Source organism: Nicotiana tomentosiformis, chromosome 12, assembly GCF_000390325.3.
Source record: "Nicotiana tomentosiformis chromosome 12, ASM39032v3, whole genome shotgun sequence".
Classification (NCBI taxonomy): Eukaryota; Viridiplantae; Streptophyta; class Magnoliopsida; order Solanales; family Solanaceae; genus Nicotiana; species Nicotiana tomentosiformis.
In genome coordinates this window covers 33,490,989-33,511,471 of record NC_090823.1, presented here as the reverse complement: position 1 = coordinate 33,511,471, position 20,483 = coordinate 33,490,989, and the positions used below count along the sequence as shown (strand labels likewise).

General features: G+C 35.4%; 1 protein-coding gene across 4 annotated transcripts; it reads right to left on the bottom strand.

Annotated features, from left to right (window-relative positions):
• Nucleotides 1-11,603: 11,603 nt before the first annotated feature.
• On the bottom strand, nt 11,604-20,200 carry LOC104091345 (integrin-linked protein kinase 1-like). Of its 4 annotated transcripts, XM_009596670.4 has the most exons (12): nt 19,564-20,200; nt 18,595-18,669; nt 18,415-18,519; nt 17,643-17,728; nt 15,418-15,538; nt 15,092-15,171; nt 14,879-14,941; nt 14,652-14,770; nt 14,374-14,459; nt 14,027-14,148; nt 12,601-12,732; nt 11,604-12,022 (listed from the first exon to the last, which is right to left on the bottom strand). In XM_009596670.4, the coding sequence occupies exons 1-12, from the start codon at nt 19,990-19,992 to the stop codon at nt 12,016-12,018; spliced, it is 1,425 nt and encodes a 474-aa protein (XP_009594965.1). In that variant the 5' UTR covers nt 19,993-20,200; the 3' UTR covers nt 11,604-12,015. The 4 variants fall into 4 exon arrangements, with proteins under 4 accessions (XP_009594965.1, XP_033510741.1, XP_009594966.1 ...); XM_033654850.2 differs by lacking the exon at nt 18,415-18,519 and having other exon boundaries at nt 11,884-12,022; nt 19,564-20,127; XM_009596671.4 differs by lacking the exon at nt 11,604-12,022 and having other exon boundaries at nt 12,597-12,732.
• Between the last annotated feature and the right edge of the window lie 283 nt (nt 20,201-20,483).

The following is a 20,483-nucleotide window of genomic DNA, read 5'->3' as shown; positions in this document are numbered from 1 at the left end:
ACGGATTAAAGTGCGTTAGGGAACCTATTTGCAAATGAATCGGGTTTACTAGTTTGCATCACCAAAAATCGGGTAAGGGCTCAAATTACCTCGAGGAGAAGGTGTTAGGCACTCCTCGATGTCCACAACGGTGTGTCCCATCCGAACTCGAATTATGTGAATTAGTCTAAGAGAAAAGAAACAGTTTGGACAAATAAAGAAATATTTTAACAGGAATGGGGGGGTCCTAAGTGTTTTTGCCTAAAGGATCACCGCGTGCAACATAAATAATATTTCGTAACTCCCTCAAGATGGGTTGTTACTCATATTATTCAGCGAGTACAGACTATCATCTCCTGCTACCCGATTACTATCTTTAAGTTGTTTACCTAAAGCGCTCTATTTAATTCTAAGTCGTGCCCTATGCGTGCACTACCCGTCCCATGCCTATGGTCCAAGAGGCATTTGGACCTCTATTTTGAGGATGGTTCTAGACCTTAACTTAGGCTGCTCAAAATAAAGAAATACTAAGTGACAGACAAAAAGAATTAGGACTCTCAAATAGAAACAAGTATGGGCTCAAGTTAGCCTCCACATTTAGACATCAAATGCACGCCAAACTGGTTAGCATTGACAGATTTTATTAATTGCAGAATCCTATATGCAGGATATCTATGTGATATTGAATGAACGAGCAGGCAGTCATGTATAAAATCAGTTTTTTAATGCGATTATTAGAACCTACATAAATTTGCCCACTGATTTTAGCATAATACGAGTAAACCTATTAGCATGGTATCTAGGTGTTTTATACGATAGTAAATAGTGGCAAGTCACAGAAACACACCCAGAATTATTTGTTTTAGCCGTATAAGCATGTTTTCCAGCGAGGGTGAAAATACAATATTTGGAAACTCATGAATAAACATGCAGAAATTAAATTGGTTCGAACCTATAGGCATGCTTTCTACAATTTTATCCAGTTTTAGATCCTATAGGCATGATTTTTATAATTTGATCAGAACAGTGCGTAAACGGAAATTTGCATACATATTGGATCATACCAGAACATAATTGAACCAAGCATTGAACCTATGGACATGGGTGCTAGCACAGAATGACTGAACATAATAAAGTACCTATAGGCATGATTTCTAACACATCACATATGATAACACATTGTTGGACCTATAGGCAGGATTTCTATCCAACTTATTGCAAATGTAAAATAGGAACCCCTTCCCAATTTCACTAACACCCCACAATAGTTATTATAAATAATTATTACAAGACAAAATTTAATAAATAAATTACAAAGTAAGTGTAACTATAGGGAGCCTACAGCAGGCCCAAATACACCTGGACAGGCCAGGCCTTCCACTCATAATAGCTCCAAAACCCATGTTCCTAGATACAAAGTAACCAGTTGTTGAGTGATTCACTCATATATCAAGGCTAAACACACAGAACCCAAATCCCTAGTGTGTCAGAGTTCCCAAGGGCTTCAAGAACCTAAGGCAATGCTCACACTAGAGAGATCATAGGACAAAAACTAAGTAGCCTTGGCTTTCAGCCGACTAGAAGTAAGAATTCAGAAGGATCAGGGGAGTAGAATGGGATTAGGGAATTTACTGAAGGACAGGATCACATATTGAGCATATATGAACAAATAGTAGACATGATTAATCCTAAGCAGACTTAAACAAGTTTTAGGAATTAAATCAATCACATGCTTACAAGGCAAGTTCATAAGAAGATTCATAGTGATAATAGAAGATCCAGATTAGACTAAGTGCAGGAACTAGTGTCATACGAAGGGATCCCATTAACTAGAAATAGGTCAGGACATGTTAAAACTAATTAAGGTAGTTACTAGAGGTGTCATAATATAGTAAGAACAAAGCCAAACATGCCACATTATTACAGGTTCAACAAACAGGCTTATAAATCTGTTAATGCACACATCTATACATGGTTAACCAGTCCACAAGAAAAGGTATGAGAGCATGTTTATAAATAGGTTCATAACAGACTTAACTTTAAAAGATAGTCATCAATAACATAGAGCTTAACCAGAATTTCATATCAACTCAAAATAGGTTTAAACATGTCTCAAACTACAAGTAATAACATTTAGGATAATATAGTCTAATTGAAATAACACATTGAGAAAATAATCATAGTGAAATGGCAGAAGGTCTAATAACTCACTAGTTGAGATGAAACAGGGAAGTAAGGGATCCAACAGTGTGGTAAATATCACCAATAGAAGCTAGAAATTGGAGATTTATGGCCTTGGCTTTCAGCCAGCCAGGAATCAGAATACAAAATGAGATTATTCAAGAGTGAAACCATACAGCTTTGTTATAGTAGTGAAAGATTTTCAAACTCAGAACTTCCAAGTCTTTTTTCTTTAAAGGGGAGTGAGGAGGGGTTTAAATAGTGTAGGGATTAGAACATAAACATGAAAAATAACTAGTTTAAACACCAAAAAGGGCAAGTACTTAAATCAGTAAAATTGAAACCCTAAATTTCAGGTAAAAATACACAAGATTGGCAGAAAATAAAGTAAAGAATCACATAATGCATACAATGAACATAGACAGAAAATTATTCACAAGAAGCACAGAGTAGAACCGTATTTGGTTCAAGTTAAAAAAAAGTCTGAAATCCTAATTTGGGTAAATCACAAAATCGGTAGAAAAATAAAAGCAAAGAATCACATATTAGCATAAAACGAACATAGATAGGAGATTATTCAAAAAGAAACATAGAATCGAACCAGATTTGGTTCAATTAGAGAAGATTTGAAACCCTAATTTAAGGCAAGTAAAAGGAATCAACAGAAATAGGCAGATTCATGCGTAATAGAATGAATATAGATGAAATAATGCTAAAAATCAAGCTTGAACCAGTTTTGGTTCAAATCAACAGAGAATCTAAAACCCTAACCCTAGGGAATCAGCAAGATACGAACGAATCGGGCTTGCATGGTTCAAAATAACGCATTTGGACTTAAGGTAGTCCAGATTCAAGAGGTAAAGATCGATTTGGACAGAATCAAAGATGGGGCACTTTTCATTTTTAGGCACGTACCTAAGTTATTCCACAAAATAACACCAAATAAGGGAAATATCTCGAGATGATAGGTGAATGGGGAAAGAATCCCATTAGGAACAGGATTTGGGGGGATTTTAATGAGGTAGAGGAATTAGGGTTCATCAGAGGAGGGAAACAGAGGCGGAGGATTTGGGAAATGAGGGTTAGGGTTTTGGGGTGTATATATAAGGAAAGGGAGGGATTGTTTATGAGCCGTTGATCATTTTTTATCAACGGCTAGGCTTTGAGCGGACTGGGTTGTGTTTAATTGAGTGGGTAAGGGTAATTGGGCCAGGGGTATTGGGCTTAAGGTAATTGGGTAGGTTTGGGTAGTTTAGGTCCGAAAATTTAATTGAAAATTGGGGCCAAATTTTAAATACCCAATTTATTAAATAAATAATTTATAAAACAAAATTACAAAAATATCATTTGTGCATAAAAATGATTAAAAAAATTATTTAACAATATAAAAATATAAAAGGTTATTTGTTTGCATAAATAAAGTAATTATAAGCATGTATGGACTATTATTGCAAAATATGCAATTTAGCCTTACAAAATGCAAACGTAATTATAACAAATATACTAAAAATATTTAAAACCTAATATGGGTGTAAATGATAAGTTTAGATGATAAAACAATCATAAAATTATTTGTAAGGTAATTAATAGATATTTATATATAATAAAATGCCGAAATAAATTGATTTAAAGCACTTAAAAACTATAGAAAATTATGGAAAATATTTATATATGCTTGTAGATCAAATGATGATGCATTTGTACTATCTTTAAAGTATATATATATATATGGAAAATATGAGGGAAAAATTGGGTATCAACACCTAGTAGTTTGCTTCAGAAGCTTGAGATTCCCAAATGGAAGTGGGAGCGTATTACCATAGATTTTCTTATTGGGATCCCCCCGACTTCGAAGAAATTCGACATAGTATGGGTCATTGTGGATAGGTAGACCAATTCGGCACATTTCATTCCAGTGGCAGTTACCTATTCTTCAGAACGGTTGGTTGAGATCTATATCCGCGAGATCGTTAGTCTTCACGGTGTGCCGGTGTCCATCATTTTTGATCGGGGTACGCTGTTCACATCGCATTTTTGGAGGGCCGTAGAGTGAGATTTAGGCACACGGGTTGAGTACAACATTCCACCCCCAAATGGACGGTCAGTCCGAGGGCACCATACAAATATTGGAGGATATGCTTCGCGCCTGTGTTATGGATTTTGGGGCTTCTTGGGAACAGTTTTTGCCGCTTGCGGAGTTTTCCTACAACAATATCTACCAATATAGTATTCAGATGGCTCCCTGTGAGGCATTATATGGGAGGCGGTACCATTCGCTAATTGGTTGGTTTGAGCCAAGAGGCTCGGTTGTTGGGTACCGATTTGGTTCAGGATGCCTTGAAAAAGGTCAAGATGATTCAGGATCGACTTCGCACAACTCATTCTAGGTAGAAGAGTTATGCCAATCGTAGAGTTCGTGATGTTGCATTCATGGTTGGAGAGAGGGTTTTGCTTCGGGTTTCGCCCATGAAGGATGTCATGAGATTCGGAAAGAAGCGCAAGTTGAGCCCTAGGTATATCGGAACCTTTGAGATTCTTGAGAGAGTGGGTGAGGTGGCCTACAAGCTTGCATTGCCACCTAGTTTATCAGCAGTTCACTCGGTGTTCCATGTCTCTATGCTCTGAAAGTATCATGGTGATTCGTCCCATGTGTTAGATTTCAGCTCAGTCCAATTGGACAAGGATTTGACTTATGAGGAGGAGCCAGTGGCTATTCTAGCCCGACAGGTCCGGAGGTTGAGGTCTAAAAGTTATCCTTCAGTTAGTGTATAATGGAGAGGTTAGACGATCGAGGCATCCACGTGGGAGTCTGAGTCCGACATGCGGAGTAGATACCCACACCTTTTCACCAGTCAAGGTACCTTTCTATGTCCGTTCGAATATGAGCGTTTGTTTTAGAGGCGGAGAATGTGATGACCCGATAGGTCGTTTTGAGTTTTAACCTTTATTTTTGTGTTCCGAGACCTCGAATAGCTCCGTTTAGCATTCCTTGAATTGTGTGTACAGTCCATGTCTTTTTTTTGGAAAGATTTTATGTGAAAAATTGAAGAAAATGTGAATTTTAACTTTAAAAATGATTTGAGTTGACTACGGTCAATGTTTTGTGTAAACAGACGTAGATCAGTATTTTGATAATCTCAATGGGTCTGTATCGTGATTTGGGACTTAGGCATATGCCCGGAATTGAATTTGGAAGTCCCTAATTTTATTTAACGTAATTTATCGAAAACTAGTAATTTAAAGGTTTAAAGAATTCCTAAATTTGACTGTAGGTTGACTTTGTTTCTACCCGGTTCAAATTTCAGTTCCTGAACTTGGAATAGGTTTTTCACTATTTATGACTTGTCTGTAAAATTTGGTGCAAAACGGAGTTAATTGACGTGATTCGGACGTCCAGTTGTAAATTTGAAAGTTCTTAAGCTTCTTTGAAAATTTCATTTATTTTGATGTGTGATTCGTAGTTCTAGGTGCCATTTTGGTGTTTTGATCGCGCGAGTGAATTCATATGATGTTATTACACTTGTGTGCATGTTTGGTTTGGAGCCCGAGGGGATCAGGTGAGTTTCAGATAGGCTACGGATTGATTGTAAACTAAGAAGAAGTGTTGGTTTCAGAGATTCTGGTGTATGGTGCTTTGTTCTTCGCTATCGTGAAACCACTCTCGCGATCGCGAAGGGTAACCTGGGTTGGGGTAGGATTTTCCTCTAGGCGAACGTGAGGTTGAGGTCGCGAATGCGAAGCAGTGGTGGGATCACCCTTCGCAAACGCGACCAATACCACGCGAACGCGATGGGTATGGGCCTGGGAGGGGATCTGCTGAGTGTTCTATGCGAACGCGAACGCGAAGGCCATAGGGGGAGAAGCCTTCGCGAACGTGTGAGGAACATTGTGAACGTGTAGGCCAATAGGGCTGTTGTGCATCGCGAATGCGTCAGGCCCTTCGCAAATGCGAAGAAGGCTTGACGCCCAGTCAATTAAATATCCCTAAGTCGGGATTGTCTTCATTTTTCACCATCTTCACATTTGAGCTCGGCCTAGAGGCGATTTTGAAGAGGAATTTCATCCCCACTTCACAGGTTAGTATATTTTAAATCGTTTTCTTCCATTTCTATCAATACCCATTTATTTCTAGCCTTTAATCTATGCTTGTTCATGGTAGAAATTAGGGATTTAGGTAGAAATTGAGAATTTTGAGAAATTGAGATTTAGACCTCAAATTGAAGTAGGATTTCGAAACTAATCACATAATCGGGCTCGGGGGTGAATGGGTAGTTGGGTTTTGGTCCGAATTTCGGGTTTTGACCAAGCGATCCCCGGGTTACTTTTGTTGACTTTTTCCAAAATCCTTAAGGGTGTGTTTGGTATGAAGAAAAATATTTTTCATGGAAAAGTTTTTCCTAGAAAATGTTTTCATGGCAAATGAGTGATTTTATCACTTATTTTTCCTTATTTGGTTGGTGAGTAAAAATCTTTTTACAGAAAATATTTTCTAGTATTTGGTTAGAGAATAGAAAATACTTTTTACTATATCATTTTGTTGAAATGAAAGAAAATATGTTTTCTACATCATGAAAAGAAAGTACTTTTTTGTTAAAATGAAAAAAAAATTATATCGTGAAAAGAAAATACTCATTTGTTGAAATGAACAAACAAATACTATATCTATAATATGAAAAGAAAGTACTAATATTTCTATTTAGGATTGGGGGAGGGTAGGGACGGGGGCCGGGGACAGGGGTGGAGCGAGGATGGGGTGGGCTTGGGGTGGGGATGTGGGGTGGATTGGTGAGGATTGGTGGGGATGGGGAATGGGAGGAAGGTTGGAAAGGAGTTTTTGGAAAATATTTTTCCTACTCTTGATAGGGAAAATATTTTCCTCCAATTGGAGGAAAATGAGTTATGAGAAAAATATTTTCCAAAACATTTAAGCCAACCAAACATCAAAAAATTAGAAAATATTTTCCGGAAAATATTTTACTTCGTACCAAACACACCCTAAAGGTTGAATCTTTTTCACTCATGGGTAGTTTCTAAAGCTTATTTTGAATTGTTTGAACTATATTTGGTTAGATTCGATTGGTTTCGAGACTAATTTTAGAGGAAAGGCCCCGGTTGAACTTTGATTTGATTACGGAGTGAGGTAAGTGTCGTGGTTAATCTTGACTTGAGGGATTAGGACTTGTTAGTCTATTTGATTCATGTTTAATGTGTGGAAACACCATATATGTGAGGTGACGAGTACTTATGCGTTATTGTTGGGTTAAAGCATGCAGGTGAGACTTGTTTCTTTGTGTTTTATTGCATTGTTAATTATGATATTCATGCTTAGGTTAGGTTATTACTCCCTTGATTATTCCTTTCGTAATTATTGCTTAATTCATAATTGTTGAGTATTTTGGAAGTTGAAATTTGGTACCTTGGCATCATATTTGAGGTTAAATACATTCCCCGTATTATTTATTTCCTGAATTCATATTATCTTCATTACATAGTAAGGATGAGTGTAAAAGCACGAAGGGTGATGCTGTGCCATTGCGTTTATCTCATTTATTGGTTAATACATAGTAAGGAATAGAGTAAAAGCACGAAGGGTGATGTCGTGCCATTCATCTCATTTATTCATTGTTACATGGTGAGGTTGAGAGTAAAAGCACGAAGGTCAATGTCATGCCAACACTTTGCTTATATCATCATTTCATGGTAAGGACGAGAGTAAAAGCACGAAGGGTGATGCCGTGCCATTTTCATATCATTGGTTTATCTGATTTCATTGGTTGATGATTTATTTGGCTATTACGTGATTTCATACCTGTCGTAGTTATCATATTTTTTCCCCTTTTTTGCATGTCCCCTCCCAGTTTGTACGTTATTATTCTCTGTTATTGTTACTGCTTCATATACACTTGTACAGATTTATTTACATAGGTTTCTTGTCATAGCCTCGTCACTATCTCGTCGAGAATAGGTTCGACACTTAAGAAGTACATTGGGTTGGTTGTACTCATACTACACTTCTGCACTTCTTGTGCTGATACTGGTATTGGTCCCAACGTGACTTATATTAGTACTGTGTTGGTTTGAGTTCTATTTCTCGTTGTATATCATCATTGTGATTTAACTGTTTAAAATTGGCTATTTAATTATCTCACATCGGCTTAGATGAATGTTAGGCGCCATCATGACTCCGAGGTTGGGATTTCGGGTCCTGACATTCCCCAAATTTAGTATAACATCTTTTGGCTAGTCTAAGTTTAAGTAATTATTGGGCTATGTAAGGTGTAGGGCTGTCTAAGGGGAGGGTATTGATTCTTAAGAGTTAAGGGTACAGGGACAGTAAGGGTAAGGGGAGGGTTTCTTAAGAGTATCTTTCTTAAGGGGATTTAAGGGTGTGGGGAAAGGGTACTATTACTGGTAACCTACCAGTACCCCTACCGGTCCTAAGGGTGCGGTACCAGTACTTAGAGGTAATTTTAAATTAAAAATAACAAAAAATTAATTTAAATACGAACAAACTTTAAGGATGAAAAAAATTCAATACTTTTATTTATATACTTATTAAAATAAAATTATAATTTATGGAATTTTTTAATAACTTTTATTGGTTCTTCGTTTGAAATTGATAGCACTTATTTTTCTGCGTCCCTCGTGTCTCCGGTAGATAGTATTTCACTATAGGCATCCGTCTTCTTGAATTATTTCTGCAAGTCCAAAGTTTCTTCTCTTCCAATATGTTAGCAAGTCTTCATTTCCTCCATCCGCAAATATTATTTCTAAAAGTTGTTCTAGGAAAACCTTAAAAATCAGGATTATACGTTTCTTGTATGTAACGCCTAAACTGGTTAGAATTTGTTTCATAATGAGGAACCCCCCCCCCTCCAGTATTACCCTTAGTAAATCTATTACACATTTATTTACCATTTTAGGAGCTATTTTAACAATAAATAATTAAAATTACAACAAATAGCTAACACAAGTATAACAAAACTAAATGCAAAAATTAATATGAGTGTTAGAACGCTAATTGCAATTAGAGATAGAGAGATAGAGAATTAGAGAGATATGAGAGTTTTTGTGTGAAAATTGAAAGAATGAAATGGGATTTTTATAGTTTTAAAATAGGGTCAAAGTATATTTGAACAAACGTAGAGGTTAAAAAAACATAAATTATGGGGTAGGGGCTAGGGAGGCAAAAATAGCCTTTTTTGGCCATTGACAACGACTTATTTTTTTTAAAATAACCAGTGGCTAACGGTACAAAAATGGCCACATTTAAAGAAAAAAAACTTAAGGGTACCGGTACGGGCTAGTCCGGTACCTTAAGGGTACTAATTGTACTAGTACTAAAGGTATTTGTTTCCGGTACCTTCCCATTGCCCTTATCCTTTACCTAAATCCCTCACCTCTACCCTAATCAGGACTTGTACTGCCCGATACGGATACCGATTGGTATAGATACAGGTAATACCTTCCCCTTAGGTGTAACCTGTTTGTTTGGGTTGTACATTATCATAAGAACCCTAAATGTTTGCCATACCCATTTGCCCACCCCAATATTCAGGTATAAGGTACGTACTAATGGCTAGTGGTCACTTAGCCCACAATATATATATATATATATATATATACTAGTCTTAAGGTATGCGCTTTGCGCGTGTACCTACGCGTGTCAATGAATATACAAATTTTAAAAGTTATATAAATATTATTAAATAATGTATTTTTTTGTTATTGAACAAGTATTAAAGAAAACAAATGTAAGTTCCTAAAATAACGAATATTAATCTCACTAAGCTTGCTCAATAAACAAAGAAATCCTATTCCACATAAGTTTTTATATGCCCTTATTATGATTTATGAGGCGTGAGATATCTTATGAAAATTATTGTTATCTTTGTTCCCAAATACTATAAGCAAATAACACAAAAGATACTTTTACCACAATTATTCAAAGATAACAAAATAAATTGAAGAATTTGAATCTTTTGGTATTTTAGAAATTTGTGAGTGATGAGGTACAACTCCTCATAGAAAAATATTAATAAATAACAATAAAAGTTTTAAGTAACTAATATTGAATTACAAAAATATATAATACTATATTAAAAATATAGAAAATTATCATTTATTGGAATGAACATACAAAGAAAGAAAAATGATAACAACACTTCTTTTGAATACCTTTTGTCTTATGTTACATCCTTAATGCTTCAATTTAGCATGTTTAGCGGTCCAATTTTTAATACTATATTATTAATGGATTTTGCTCTATTTTCTTATTTCTTTCACGGCCGATGCTTTTCACTGATAAATTTATGTACCTTAAAAGTTTTATCAACTTGACAAATAATTTTACTTACATAATGATTTTGAAAAATATGAATTGAATTTTTTTGCTAATTTATTAATTCAAAGGCTTAATTATTTGCTGAGATTTCATACTTTTAAGATAGTGTAGAAGATTCTCTTTATCAATTTGTATAATATTATTCGTCTTTTTACTCTTTAAAAATATATTTTATATTGGACAAAATAGTAATTTGTTTATTTTCCTAATATATAGGATTTCTAAATCAACTATAAATTTATTTATTATATCTTTCTTTATTTGAATTATGTATAAAATAACTTTAAAATTAATTACAATTTTACCTTATATAAATTATTTAATTTAATTATGAGACAACTATAACTATACTTTTTCTAATATTTAGGGAAAAAAGGAATTGAATAGGCGAATTATTTCCATAAATCTACGTTATCAATTTTACTTTCCACTAAGTGTTTTAATTTGTTTGGCCAAAATCTCTTAGCTTGAACATTCATTAATTGTAAAGAAATCAAATAAGGAAAGATATAATAAATAATATTTTAGTTGATTTAGAAGTCCTAAATAGTAGGAAGATAAACAAATTACTATTTTGTCCAATATAAAATATATTTCTTAAGGGTAAAAAAAAAAAGCGAACAACATTTCGCTAAAGATTTTTAAATATAGTATAGATAGATATAGATAGATATATATATATTGCGAAAGAGGATTTATTTTTGATACTCTCTCCGTTTCAATTTATGTGAACCTATTTTTTTTTAGTCCGTGCCAAAAAGAATGACCTATTTCCTTATTTGGAAACAATTTATCTTTATGCAATGATTTATAACCACACAAAATATATATGCCTCATTTTATATCATAAGTTCAAAAGTTTTTATTTTTATTTTTTAAACTCCGTGTCCAATCAAATAAATTCATATAAATTAAAACAAACGGTTATAAAGTTTGACCCTTCTACTCGGTACTTGATTTGAGGGGTTTAATAAAAGAGTCATATACAAAAGAAGGCGGTAAACTGAAACATATTCAGGTTGTAAAAGCATAGGAAATAATAGAGACGAATGGAAAAGGCACAAAAAGGGATACATTTATGTAAGAGTTGCGAAATGAATTCTCGAAAATGCTCTTATATAATATGAGAAGAAAGATAGATGAATATATGGTGATTTCTAGTTTCTCTCTTATATGATATTTCCTCTTTCCTTATACAGCAGAATACAGTTTACTTGCTGAAAGCTTAAAAATAGAGAGATGTTCCAACTTAATAAGAGCTCCACTTACTCAAAACTAGAGACGCTGTGCCTGAAGTTTTAATTCTTGTTCCAATCACACCCTGCAATCTTCCTTTATTTTGGTTTAACAACAAGATGAAGCTGACAAGGATTCTTGCAAAAGAGAGCAGAGAGCTTAGTATGATACCATAATTTGCCATACATCCACATTATACCAAATACCACAAGAATGTTGGTTAATATTCTTCACTGCATCAAGATATGTCCAAGTTCACCGCAATTATTTGCACTCTATAACCTGCACCAAGAAATTCATCTATGACATGTTCCCTGTTATCTACTTCTATTGTGTTGTCACAAAATATTGCACTCAGAAATGGAAAAAGAAAAATAAACAAGAGGAATGTGAAAAAATGAACTAAATCTGAAGTTGGAACATTCTTAGGCGAAGTTTAACATTCACAGAACTTCTGCAGTGAACTGGTACACTTGATATTAGAAAGGTGATGCGCTTGATAATGTAGGACCAATTAGAAAAACGACTTTATATCATCTGATTTTTTTAAAAGTTACGTAAAAGACTACTCGAATATACAGATTCATCAAACTACTTATAATTCACTTGTCGGTACTCAAGTCAGTAATATGTTTTGCATAGATAAGTTTGCTGGTTAAGTTGTTACAACTAATTTAAAAATACACCGAGGGAAAGTAAAAAATCTAAAGGTTGTAACACCACATAAAGCAATTTCAATTCTTGCAGAAGTTATCTATGGTGCTGAATCTTTTCTTCTAGGTCAGAGGAACTTTACATAACGTAAACAACTGAAAAGATAAACATCCAGAACATGCAAAGTAGTGTATTGGAAGCATTACCAGGGAAGCTTTAAAGTATCTTTCAACCATCCATGTTTCGAGCAGTTTGCAACAATTTTATCCGTGCGCACAATTATCTCTGAAAATGTTGGCCGAACAAAAGAATCTAGATGCCAACATTCTTCAATCAACCTAGACATCCAGTAAAGTGAGTAAGAGAAATACAAAAATCACCACTGAACTTATGCTAAAGTAATAAGATCAACAAAAGCAATGAGATACAAGAGCCTTGTTAGTGTCAGATGATGGTGGGGGAAGATGGCCAGATTGTGCAAAATCTTGTTGTTATACACTTTATGATTGGTAAAATATAAGGAAATATAAAATAAGGCAATGCACAATATAAAGCTGGGCATTTTATCATCAGATAGACAAACACGGGAAAATGAATCGTCATCCAGAATCAATTGCCCAAGAACTTCAAAAAGCTCTGGTAGGAAAAGTACGTCAAATTGGAGAATGCGAGATTAAAGACAAGCGGACATCACATAATACTGGACTAAGCAATCAGATAGCACCCACCCCAGAAGCCAAAAAATAACCTACACATTACTTCCGTAAAACAAAACAGCAAAGAATAATCCTTTTCTGAATTCTTTCGCAAAAAATCATATGCTTTAGATGCAGTAGCGTAGCCAGTAATCTCACCAAGGGTGTTCAAACTTTAAGGAAGTCGACAATCATTTTTTTCGATGAATGGGTGCACCGAAATTTTTAAATCAAACCACACAACATTTAGTTAAACAATTAAAACACTTGTAATAGAACGATAATTTTATAAATCAAACCTAACATAAAACAAGACAACAAAAGAAATTTTACTAATAAAAAGTACGCATAGAACAGAGGAAAGAGAGTCGAGAGGGTCTGTAGTATGTTAAGGACTTTTGTAGAAGAAATTTTGTAGAGCTTGACTTCTAAATTATAAATTTTGTTTAAGAAACAACTTTTAAGATTAGTTGTCTGTATTTACACAGACTTTAAGTTTTAAGAGTTATTTATTAGGAATTCTTTTAGATTGAAAAAGAGTCAAATAGACCACACATGGTGGTCTCCATTTTGTTTTGGCAAACAAAATGAACAGATAAAAATGTTTGGACAGGGATTCAAACCCGTGAACAACACCTCACTTTGAACGCCCTGGACCGCTGGATTACCTCACTCAACTGTGTTAAGGTGCTCAAAATATAATATACAGCCCTATAAAGTAATATTTGACCTACATACATAGTATTTTTATTCGGCGAAGGGGGTTGCTACCACCCTTGGCAAAGTGTGGCTTATGCCACTGATTAGAAGTACTAGGAGCATGGCAGGGAACATCTGCTATATTAGTACATAATGTTGCTACTCTATAACTGCATACAAACTGCAAAAGACCAGATGCATCCGAGTATTTAAAAGAAAAATTAACAGCTGAGCTTACTCTTTAAGGTCCGGCGGATACTTAGATTTTGACTTGAATGATGGTCTTTTACCCTCTTTGCACATCAATCTAGCAGCCTCTTCAGGTGATTTGGGATGAAAAGGTGGTGTTCCCTCCATCATCTATACCCAACAAAGTTTAACTAAAACTCAGAGTAAACTAAATCATATAGCAGCAGGTCGGCAGAATTGACTAGAGTTTTCTGAAAACAAAATAGAAAAGACATACAAGCAAAAGAAGAATGTTTGAATTCTATTGCATAACAGTGATGTTCCAATTAGCTAAAATAATTATGCAGCAAAAAGAAATGCAGCCATAAGTTAAATGATCTGAAATTGAATTGGTACCTCATAAAGTAATACTCCAAAAGCATATACATCCACACTTCTATCAAATATTTCATCTTTATAGATCTCAGGTGCTGTATAGGGACCTACAAGTAACAAGAAAGAGAATGTAATAGTCAACAATTGCGTTGCAATTACAATTCCTCCTGTCATGAAATAAGAATACATTTAAGTCCATCACCTGAAGTTTTTACAGAGGACACTAATATCAAACTAGAAGATTCTTTTTCTGCCTATTATTGTGATTAAATTATGTGTGCTCAAATTTAAATATTTACTTGCAAGGTCAATGCCTTGAGGCTGCACCAACTTTGCTTTGTCAGGTGAAATGTTTGACAATCTAGTTAAACCAAATCCTGCAATTTTCAATAGACCTCCATTGTCCAGCAAAATATTTCTGGCACCTTACAAAAATTACAAACATTAAACGAAGTAGACACCTCAATGAGTGCACTGAAAAAGATCATTTAACATCTGAGAATCATAAAGCATTTAGTTTTCTTACTTTGGCATTAAAAGACAATGGATAATTGGGTCTGGTTTACATTCATGAAGATAATTCATGCCCCTGAAAATCAAGATCATATGTCATAACCAGGATGGCAACCAAAGAAAGTAGATCATCTTATCAGCATAAAAAATTAAAAATAACAAAAGAATTCTCGAGTGTACTAACAGAGCCTTTTTTTTCAGTACGCATAAAAGAAAACAGACTTGCCTGGCAATATCAAGTGCAAATCTTAGAACCTTAGAAGCCGATAGACGTCCCTTCTTCTGAAGATAGCTACCCAGGTCACCCTGAAAAATCAACAATAAATGAATGCAACAACCCTTGGAAAGTTCAGCGAAGCAACAATAAATAAAGCGCATAAAATCGATAAGAATGAAAACACATCAGGGGAGAGATCGCAACACAAATTGAATGTACTATTGATGTAAGAGCTGATCAAAATATTTTCTCAATAATATACAATATTTGGTGTGTAGGTGGATAGAGTGAAGAAGGGATTTTGTGGGGAACAAGGTGAGATAGAGAGAGCTTACACTTGGATGGTACTCTAATACTATCATCATTGGTATATTTTGTGTAACGGCTCCAACAAATTGAACCACATTAGGATGTCGTACTTTTTCCAACAAAGTTAATTCATGTTTGAAAGCATTTCTGCATACGAAGGACATGGAGTTAAGGCAATCGTCATCAAGTGAAAAAGCAGTTTACTCAACAATAAGAATTGACAAATCCTAAATAACAACTGATAAAGTGATTTGTCCAAATGTGAAGCCAAAAGGACACATCAAAAAAGAATGTGAGAAGCTACACGGTCTAATAATGAAAAAATTGGTTCTGCAAGGAGAAAAATGTGAATCATGTACAAGACTGGAGCTTTAAGCAGTCCGATCTCAGCCCCAAAAATTTCTCCCCAATTACAAAAAGTTCTCATCAACCATTAGACCAAGATATATTTCAGAAGATAGCCTAAATGATCTTATTATAATATGGTAAAACTAAAGTAGCGGTTCTGTCCTCTCTCATGAATCAAGGCACTTGGAAATAATGCATCTCCCCTGAATCACTTCAATGTCTGAGTGCAACTTTGCGGCAATCACACATGAAGGAAGATAATAAGTTTTTCTTGAATTAGACAGGCACCAGAAAGAAGGGGAGCCTTGGCGTAACTGGTAAAGTTGCTGCCATGTGACCAGGAGGTTACGGGTTCGAGCCGTGGAAACAACCTCTTGCATAAATGCTGGGTAAGGCTGCGTACAATAGACCATTGTGGTCCGGCCTTTCCCCGGACCCCGCGCATAGCAGGAGCTTAGTGCACCGGGCTGTCCTTTTTTTAGACAGGCACCAGAAAAAGGATAGTGTACTAAGTTTCATTTTCGATGAACTGACGACCATAGCTAGTGGCAGTAAAATAAAATCAAAGAAGCTTGGTAAGTATGCATCCTAAATTTGGATTCAGAGAAGTGTTAGGATGAATAAGGTAAACTACACAAGGAGGCTGTCGCAAACAACATATGTGAGCGTCGACTTATTACGTATTATACTACTATGCTACAAACCAAGGTCGAGGAACCCCAGCTTACATAACTAGGGTGTAGAAAATCACAAAGAAGCTTATAGAATTGGGCATTCCAAATTTCTGGTTTTAGAGAAATGATAGGATGAAATTGGGGGAAATCCCTAACAAGAAGGCCACCAAAAATACCAGGTGTTATCCTCATTTCTCAACTTATTATATATTACTACAAACCTAGGATGCATTCTATCAGCTCAAAAACTCAATCTGCCAACATTACATAAACATATGAATATAAAGAGTCTTTATCTTAAAGGCTGGATTTCCTTTTGGGACGCATAATTTCGTCTTTCTATCGCTTTACATGCTCAAAAGGATAAGATTCATGGATAAAGACCTTGGAGTATGCTATACATCAGGATTCACATAAATGAAGGAAATGCACCGCTATATTTTTGGCAGATGTATTTCCAGCTTCTTCATGGATTTTGATTTTCTTATGAAAATCTCATAAAGGCACCTACGGAGCCATCTCAATACCGTGTTCACAATCTACCAAGCATAAAAAAGCAAAGAACTACCTATCAATTGTACATTACTATGTTGCTCGGACTCTTCAAAAATGCCGCGATGTTCGTGTCGAATCCTCCAAAAGTAGTGCGGCAGCATTTTTGGAGAGTCCCAGCAATATAGGTAATTAAAGGTCAGTGTTAGATTTAAGCACACATAATGATGTCATCAACTTGCCCACAAGACTGTTATATAACAGAATGCAACTTAGAGAACAGCCTTGCTTAATCAAACATGAAAGTACTCCAATATGTCCTGTTTTCTTTTGTTGGGCAATTACTTGTTGACTAACACTAGGAAACTTTCCGAGTTTTCTTAGACAGATTCCTTGAAACGATAAGCATCAAAGTTAATATTAGCAGTCTGGGCTTCGCCTATATACACAAGAAATAAGTCCACACGGAATACATGAAATGTCCCCCAAGAGAAGTGAAGAAAACAACGGTTTCAACATGTGACAAGCCAACATAAGCTGGATAAAACATCTACCAAAGCCGCACCGCAAATTTAATAGCCACATTAATGTATCATGTCAAAGCTTGCTAGTTACAGAGAATCAGGCAACATGGTTACTAGCTGAAGTAAAAAATATAAGCATATTTCCCAATCCGAGAACAGAGTGGCCTATGGACGTGAAATAGAAGACTAACTGAATATACGTTGACAACATACATGGTTTCTGGGTCTGAATAGCTATCCTTGTCAAGTATCTTGACAGAAACTTTAGTCCCATTCCATTTAGCAACTTGATATGAACCCTGTCAAAAGTCAAAAGAAAGTTGCAGCGAAGTTGTTAAGAAAAGACTGAAAATTAGCTATGCAAAATCAAGCACGAAATCCATGAAGAGGCTATGTAAAATCAAAAACAAAACACAAGAGGAGAGGCAAGTCGGCCCAGATGTTTCATAGCTTCCTTCAAGAAGCAAAGCAGGAAATAAATGTTCAAAAGTTTGCAAAAAGTTAGAAATTTCAAGTGAGGCCTGCTACGATAGTTTGAATCTTAACTTGCTGCAAATGAACTATGTTTGATGACATAATTTGATTAAGAAGTTTCATCCATTTACAAGCTGAAAATTTAAAAGTAGACCTAAAAATCTCAGAGTTATGACAAAGTGCTCACTGAAACCATCAGAAATTAAAAAGGATAAACTAAAGCTACCATGTCGTAAGATGATCTCCTTGTTATATATGGACCGAGGATCAATCTTTTCTATAGAAAAATCGCAGCACCATCCATTTCAATTTTAGTTCACGACCAGAAGGCTGCATCTTCAAACATAGGTTACTACAAAGTATACAGTTCTTCTAGTGAAAATCAAACAGCTTACAATTACAACTTCTGAAATTTTCTTTTACCAGGCATACTGCAAACATGGCATTTTAATGCTTTCATCATTTATCAAAACTGAAACATCCTTATTCTGAAATCCAAGAGATACCTTACCTTCGAGATTCCATCCCTTTTCCGGATTTGAAGCTCCAGTGGATTGAGTTCATATTCTGGAACTTCTCGAGGATTTGCTACAGTCATTGGTGTGTTTCTGGTTTTCTAGCAACGTGACTAATACTCAGTGCCATAATATAATAAAACCCACTCTAACCAGAAAATTATCTTCCCACTTACCGGGACTTTGGCCCCCCGGGCCTTTAAGATATTGTAAACTTCAACGTTTCCGTAGTATTTTGCATCAGCTGCAGCCTGCATTATGAATTTGAATCGTTATAAATGGTATTGCTCAGATGCAAAGAGATAAACAAAATTGAAAAATAAAGAAACATATAATCTGTAAATGTCATAAGGTTTGCATTTTTCCCTCTCAAGTGAGATTTGCTGAAGCCACTTGAACCCTTTTAAGTCCTTTCTCATCTTATGTCAACAAAATTTTCTTGTTCCTCTAGTCCTTCTCACGATTATTCACAAATCAGGGAAGAAACTAGCAACAGAATAGTTTGCCAGGCAAACCAACTTTTGTTCCCCATAGATTCACAGTTGCCAAATTTTCTGAGGAATTGAAACTTTATTCCACCCCCCTTATTCATATTATCAGGGACAATATGTCAAGGAGAATAGCGAACAACAACGGAAACAGCCTCTTGCAGAAATGTAGGGTAAGGTTGCCAACAATAAACCCTTGTGGTCCGGCGCTTCCCCGGACTCCGTGCATAGCAGGAGCTTAGTGCACCGGGCTGCCTTTTTTTAATTATCATAGTTCGGGTTCATTGTCGTGCAAATGCTGATTGAAACAAGTGATAAGAGTAACAGCCGTAAAAATGACTTGCACCAGTAAGTGAGAAAGATATTTTCACATAACATTTTACATTATTCAAGGTAAGATCCAATATTCCATCCATCCCAATTTATGTGATCGTATTTCTTTTTTAGTCTGTCCTAAAATGTGATCGTACATTTCCATATTTATGGCGATACAAATGTAACAACAAGTTTTAAATATTTTGTTTCTTTTTTAAATTCTGCACCCAATCAAACACCGGGAGTAAAAATCTTCATCATACCAAAGACAATATATCAAACATGTAGAAGTTAATGATCCAAAAAAATTGTAAAAATAGTAATTAAGAAACAAAAGTCTACCGTGCTTCCCCAACGATCACGAGCATCAATATTAGCCTTCCGACTCAACAAAAGCTTCACAACCTCAACATGTCCTTCACACGCAGCAATATGCAAAGCAGTCCTTCCATCTAAATCAATGCTATTCACATCAACATCATCTTCATCCAACAAATCCTTTACGCCCTTCACGTCCCCTTTACACGCTAAAAACAACAGTTGCATCGTCGAATCCAAATTCTCCGGCACTGCATTAGTTGTCTCATTTTCTAAAGATGGACTCCTCCTTATTGGATCGAGTGACGATTGCCTCCCGAAACTGAACCTTATGTTCTTGTTCTTTGGATCCAATGAATTCTGTCTCTTGAAACTGAATTTACCGCTCATTCGCAATGATCCTGTTGAGAATTGCCTCGATATTCCTCGTTTCAATTGCGCTTTTACGTCCATTTTCAATAATTTCACCTAAATAAAAGAAGCAAAAACTATAACAATAATAATTTCAGTGAGCTCGTGAATGATCATTTCATTTACGAGAATTGGGAAAGCATTTGATGGCGAATATTTGTTCTGAAAGAATTGAAATTTTGGGAACTGAATGTTCAGAATTGAGAATGAAATTTGAGAGAGGGAGAGAGAAAGAGAGGTGCGTTACAATGGAGGAAAGGAAGGAAAGAGGGGTTTGAATTGGACATTTTCTTTCAGGTACATCACAAAGCTTCCCGGAAAATACGGTACTGTTGTTGATATATCACCTGTAACGTGAACTTGTGACAATGGTCCACTTAAATTTCTTTTTGTTTTTTTCTTTCTTTTTTAGTACTCTCTCTCTCTCTCAATTTACTTTTAAATCAGTGTCAAAATATTTAATTATTTATATCCACACAAAATATATATGTCTCATTTTACGCCACAAGTTCAAAAATCTTCTCTCTTTTATT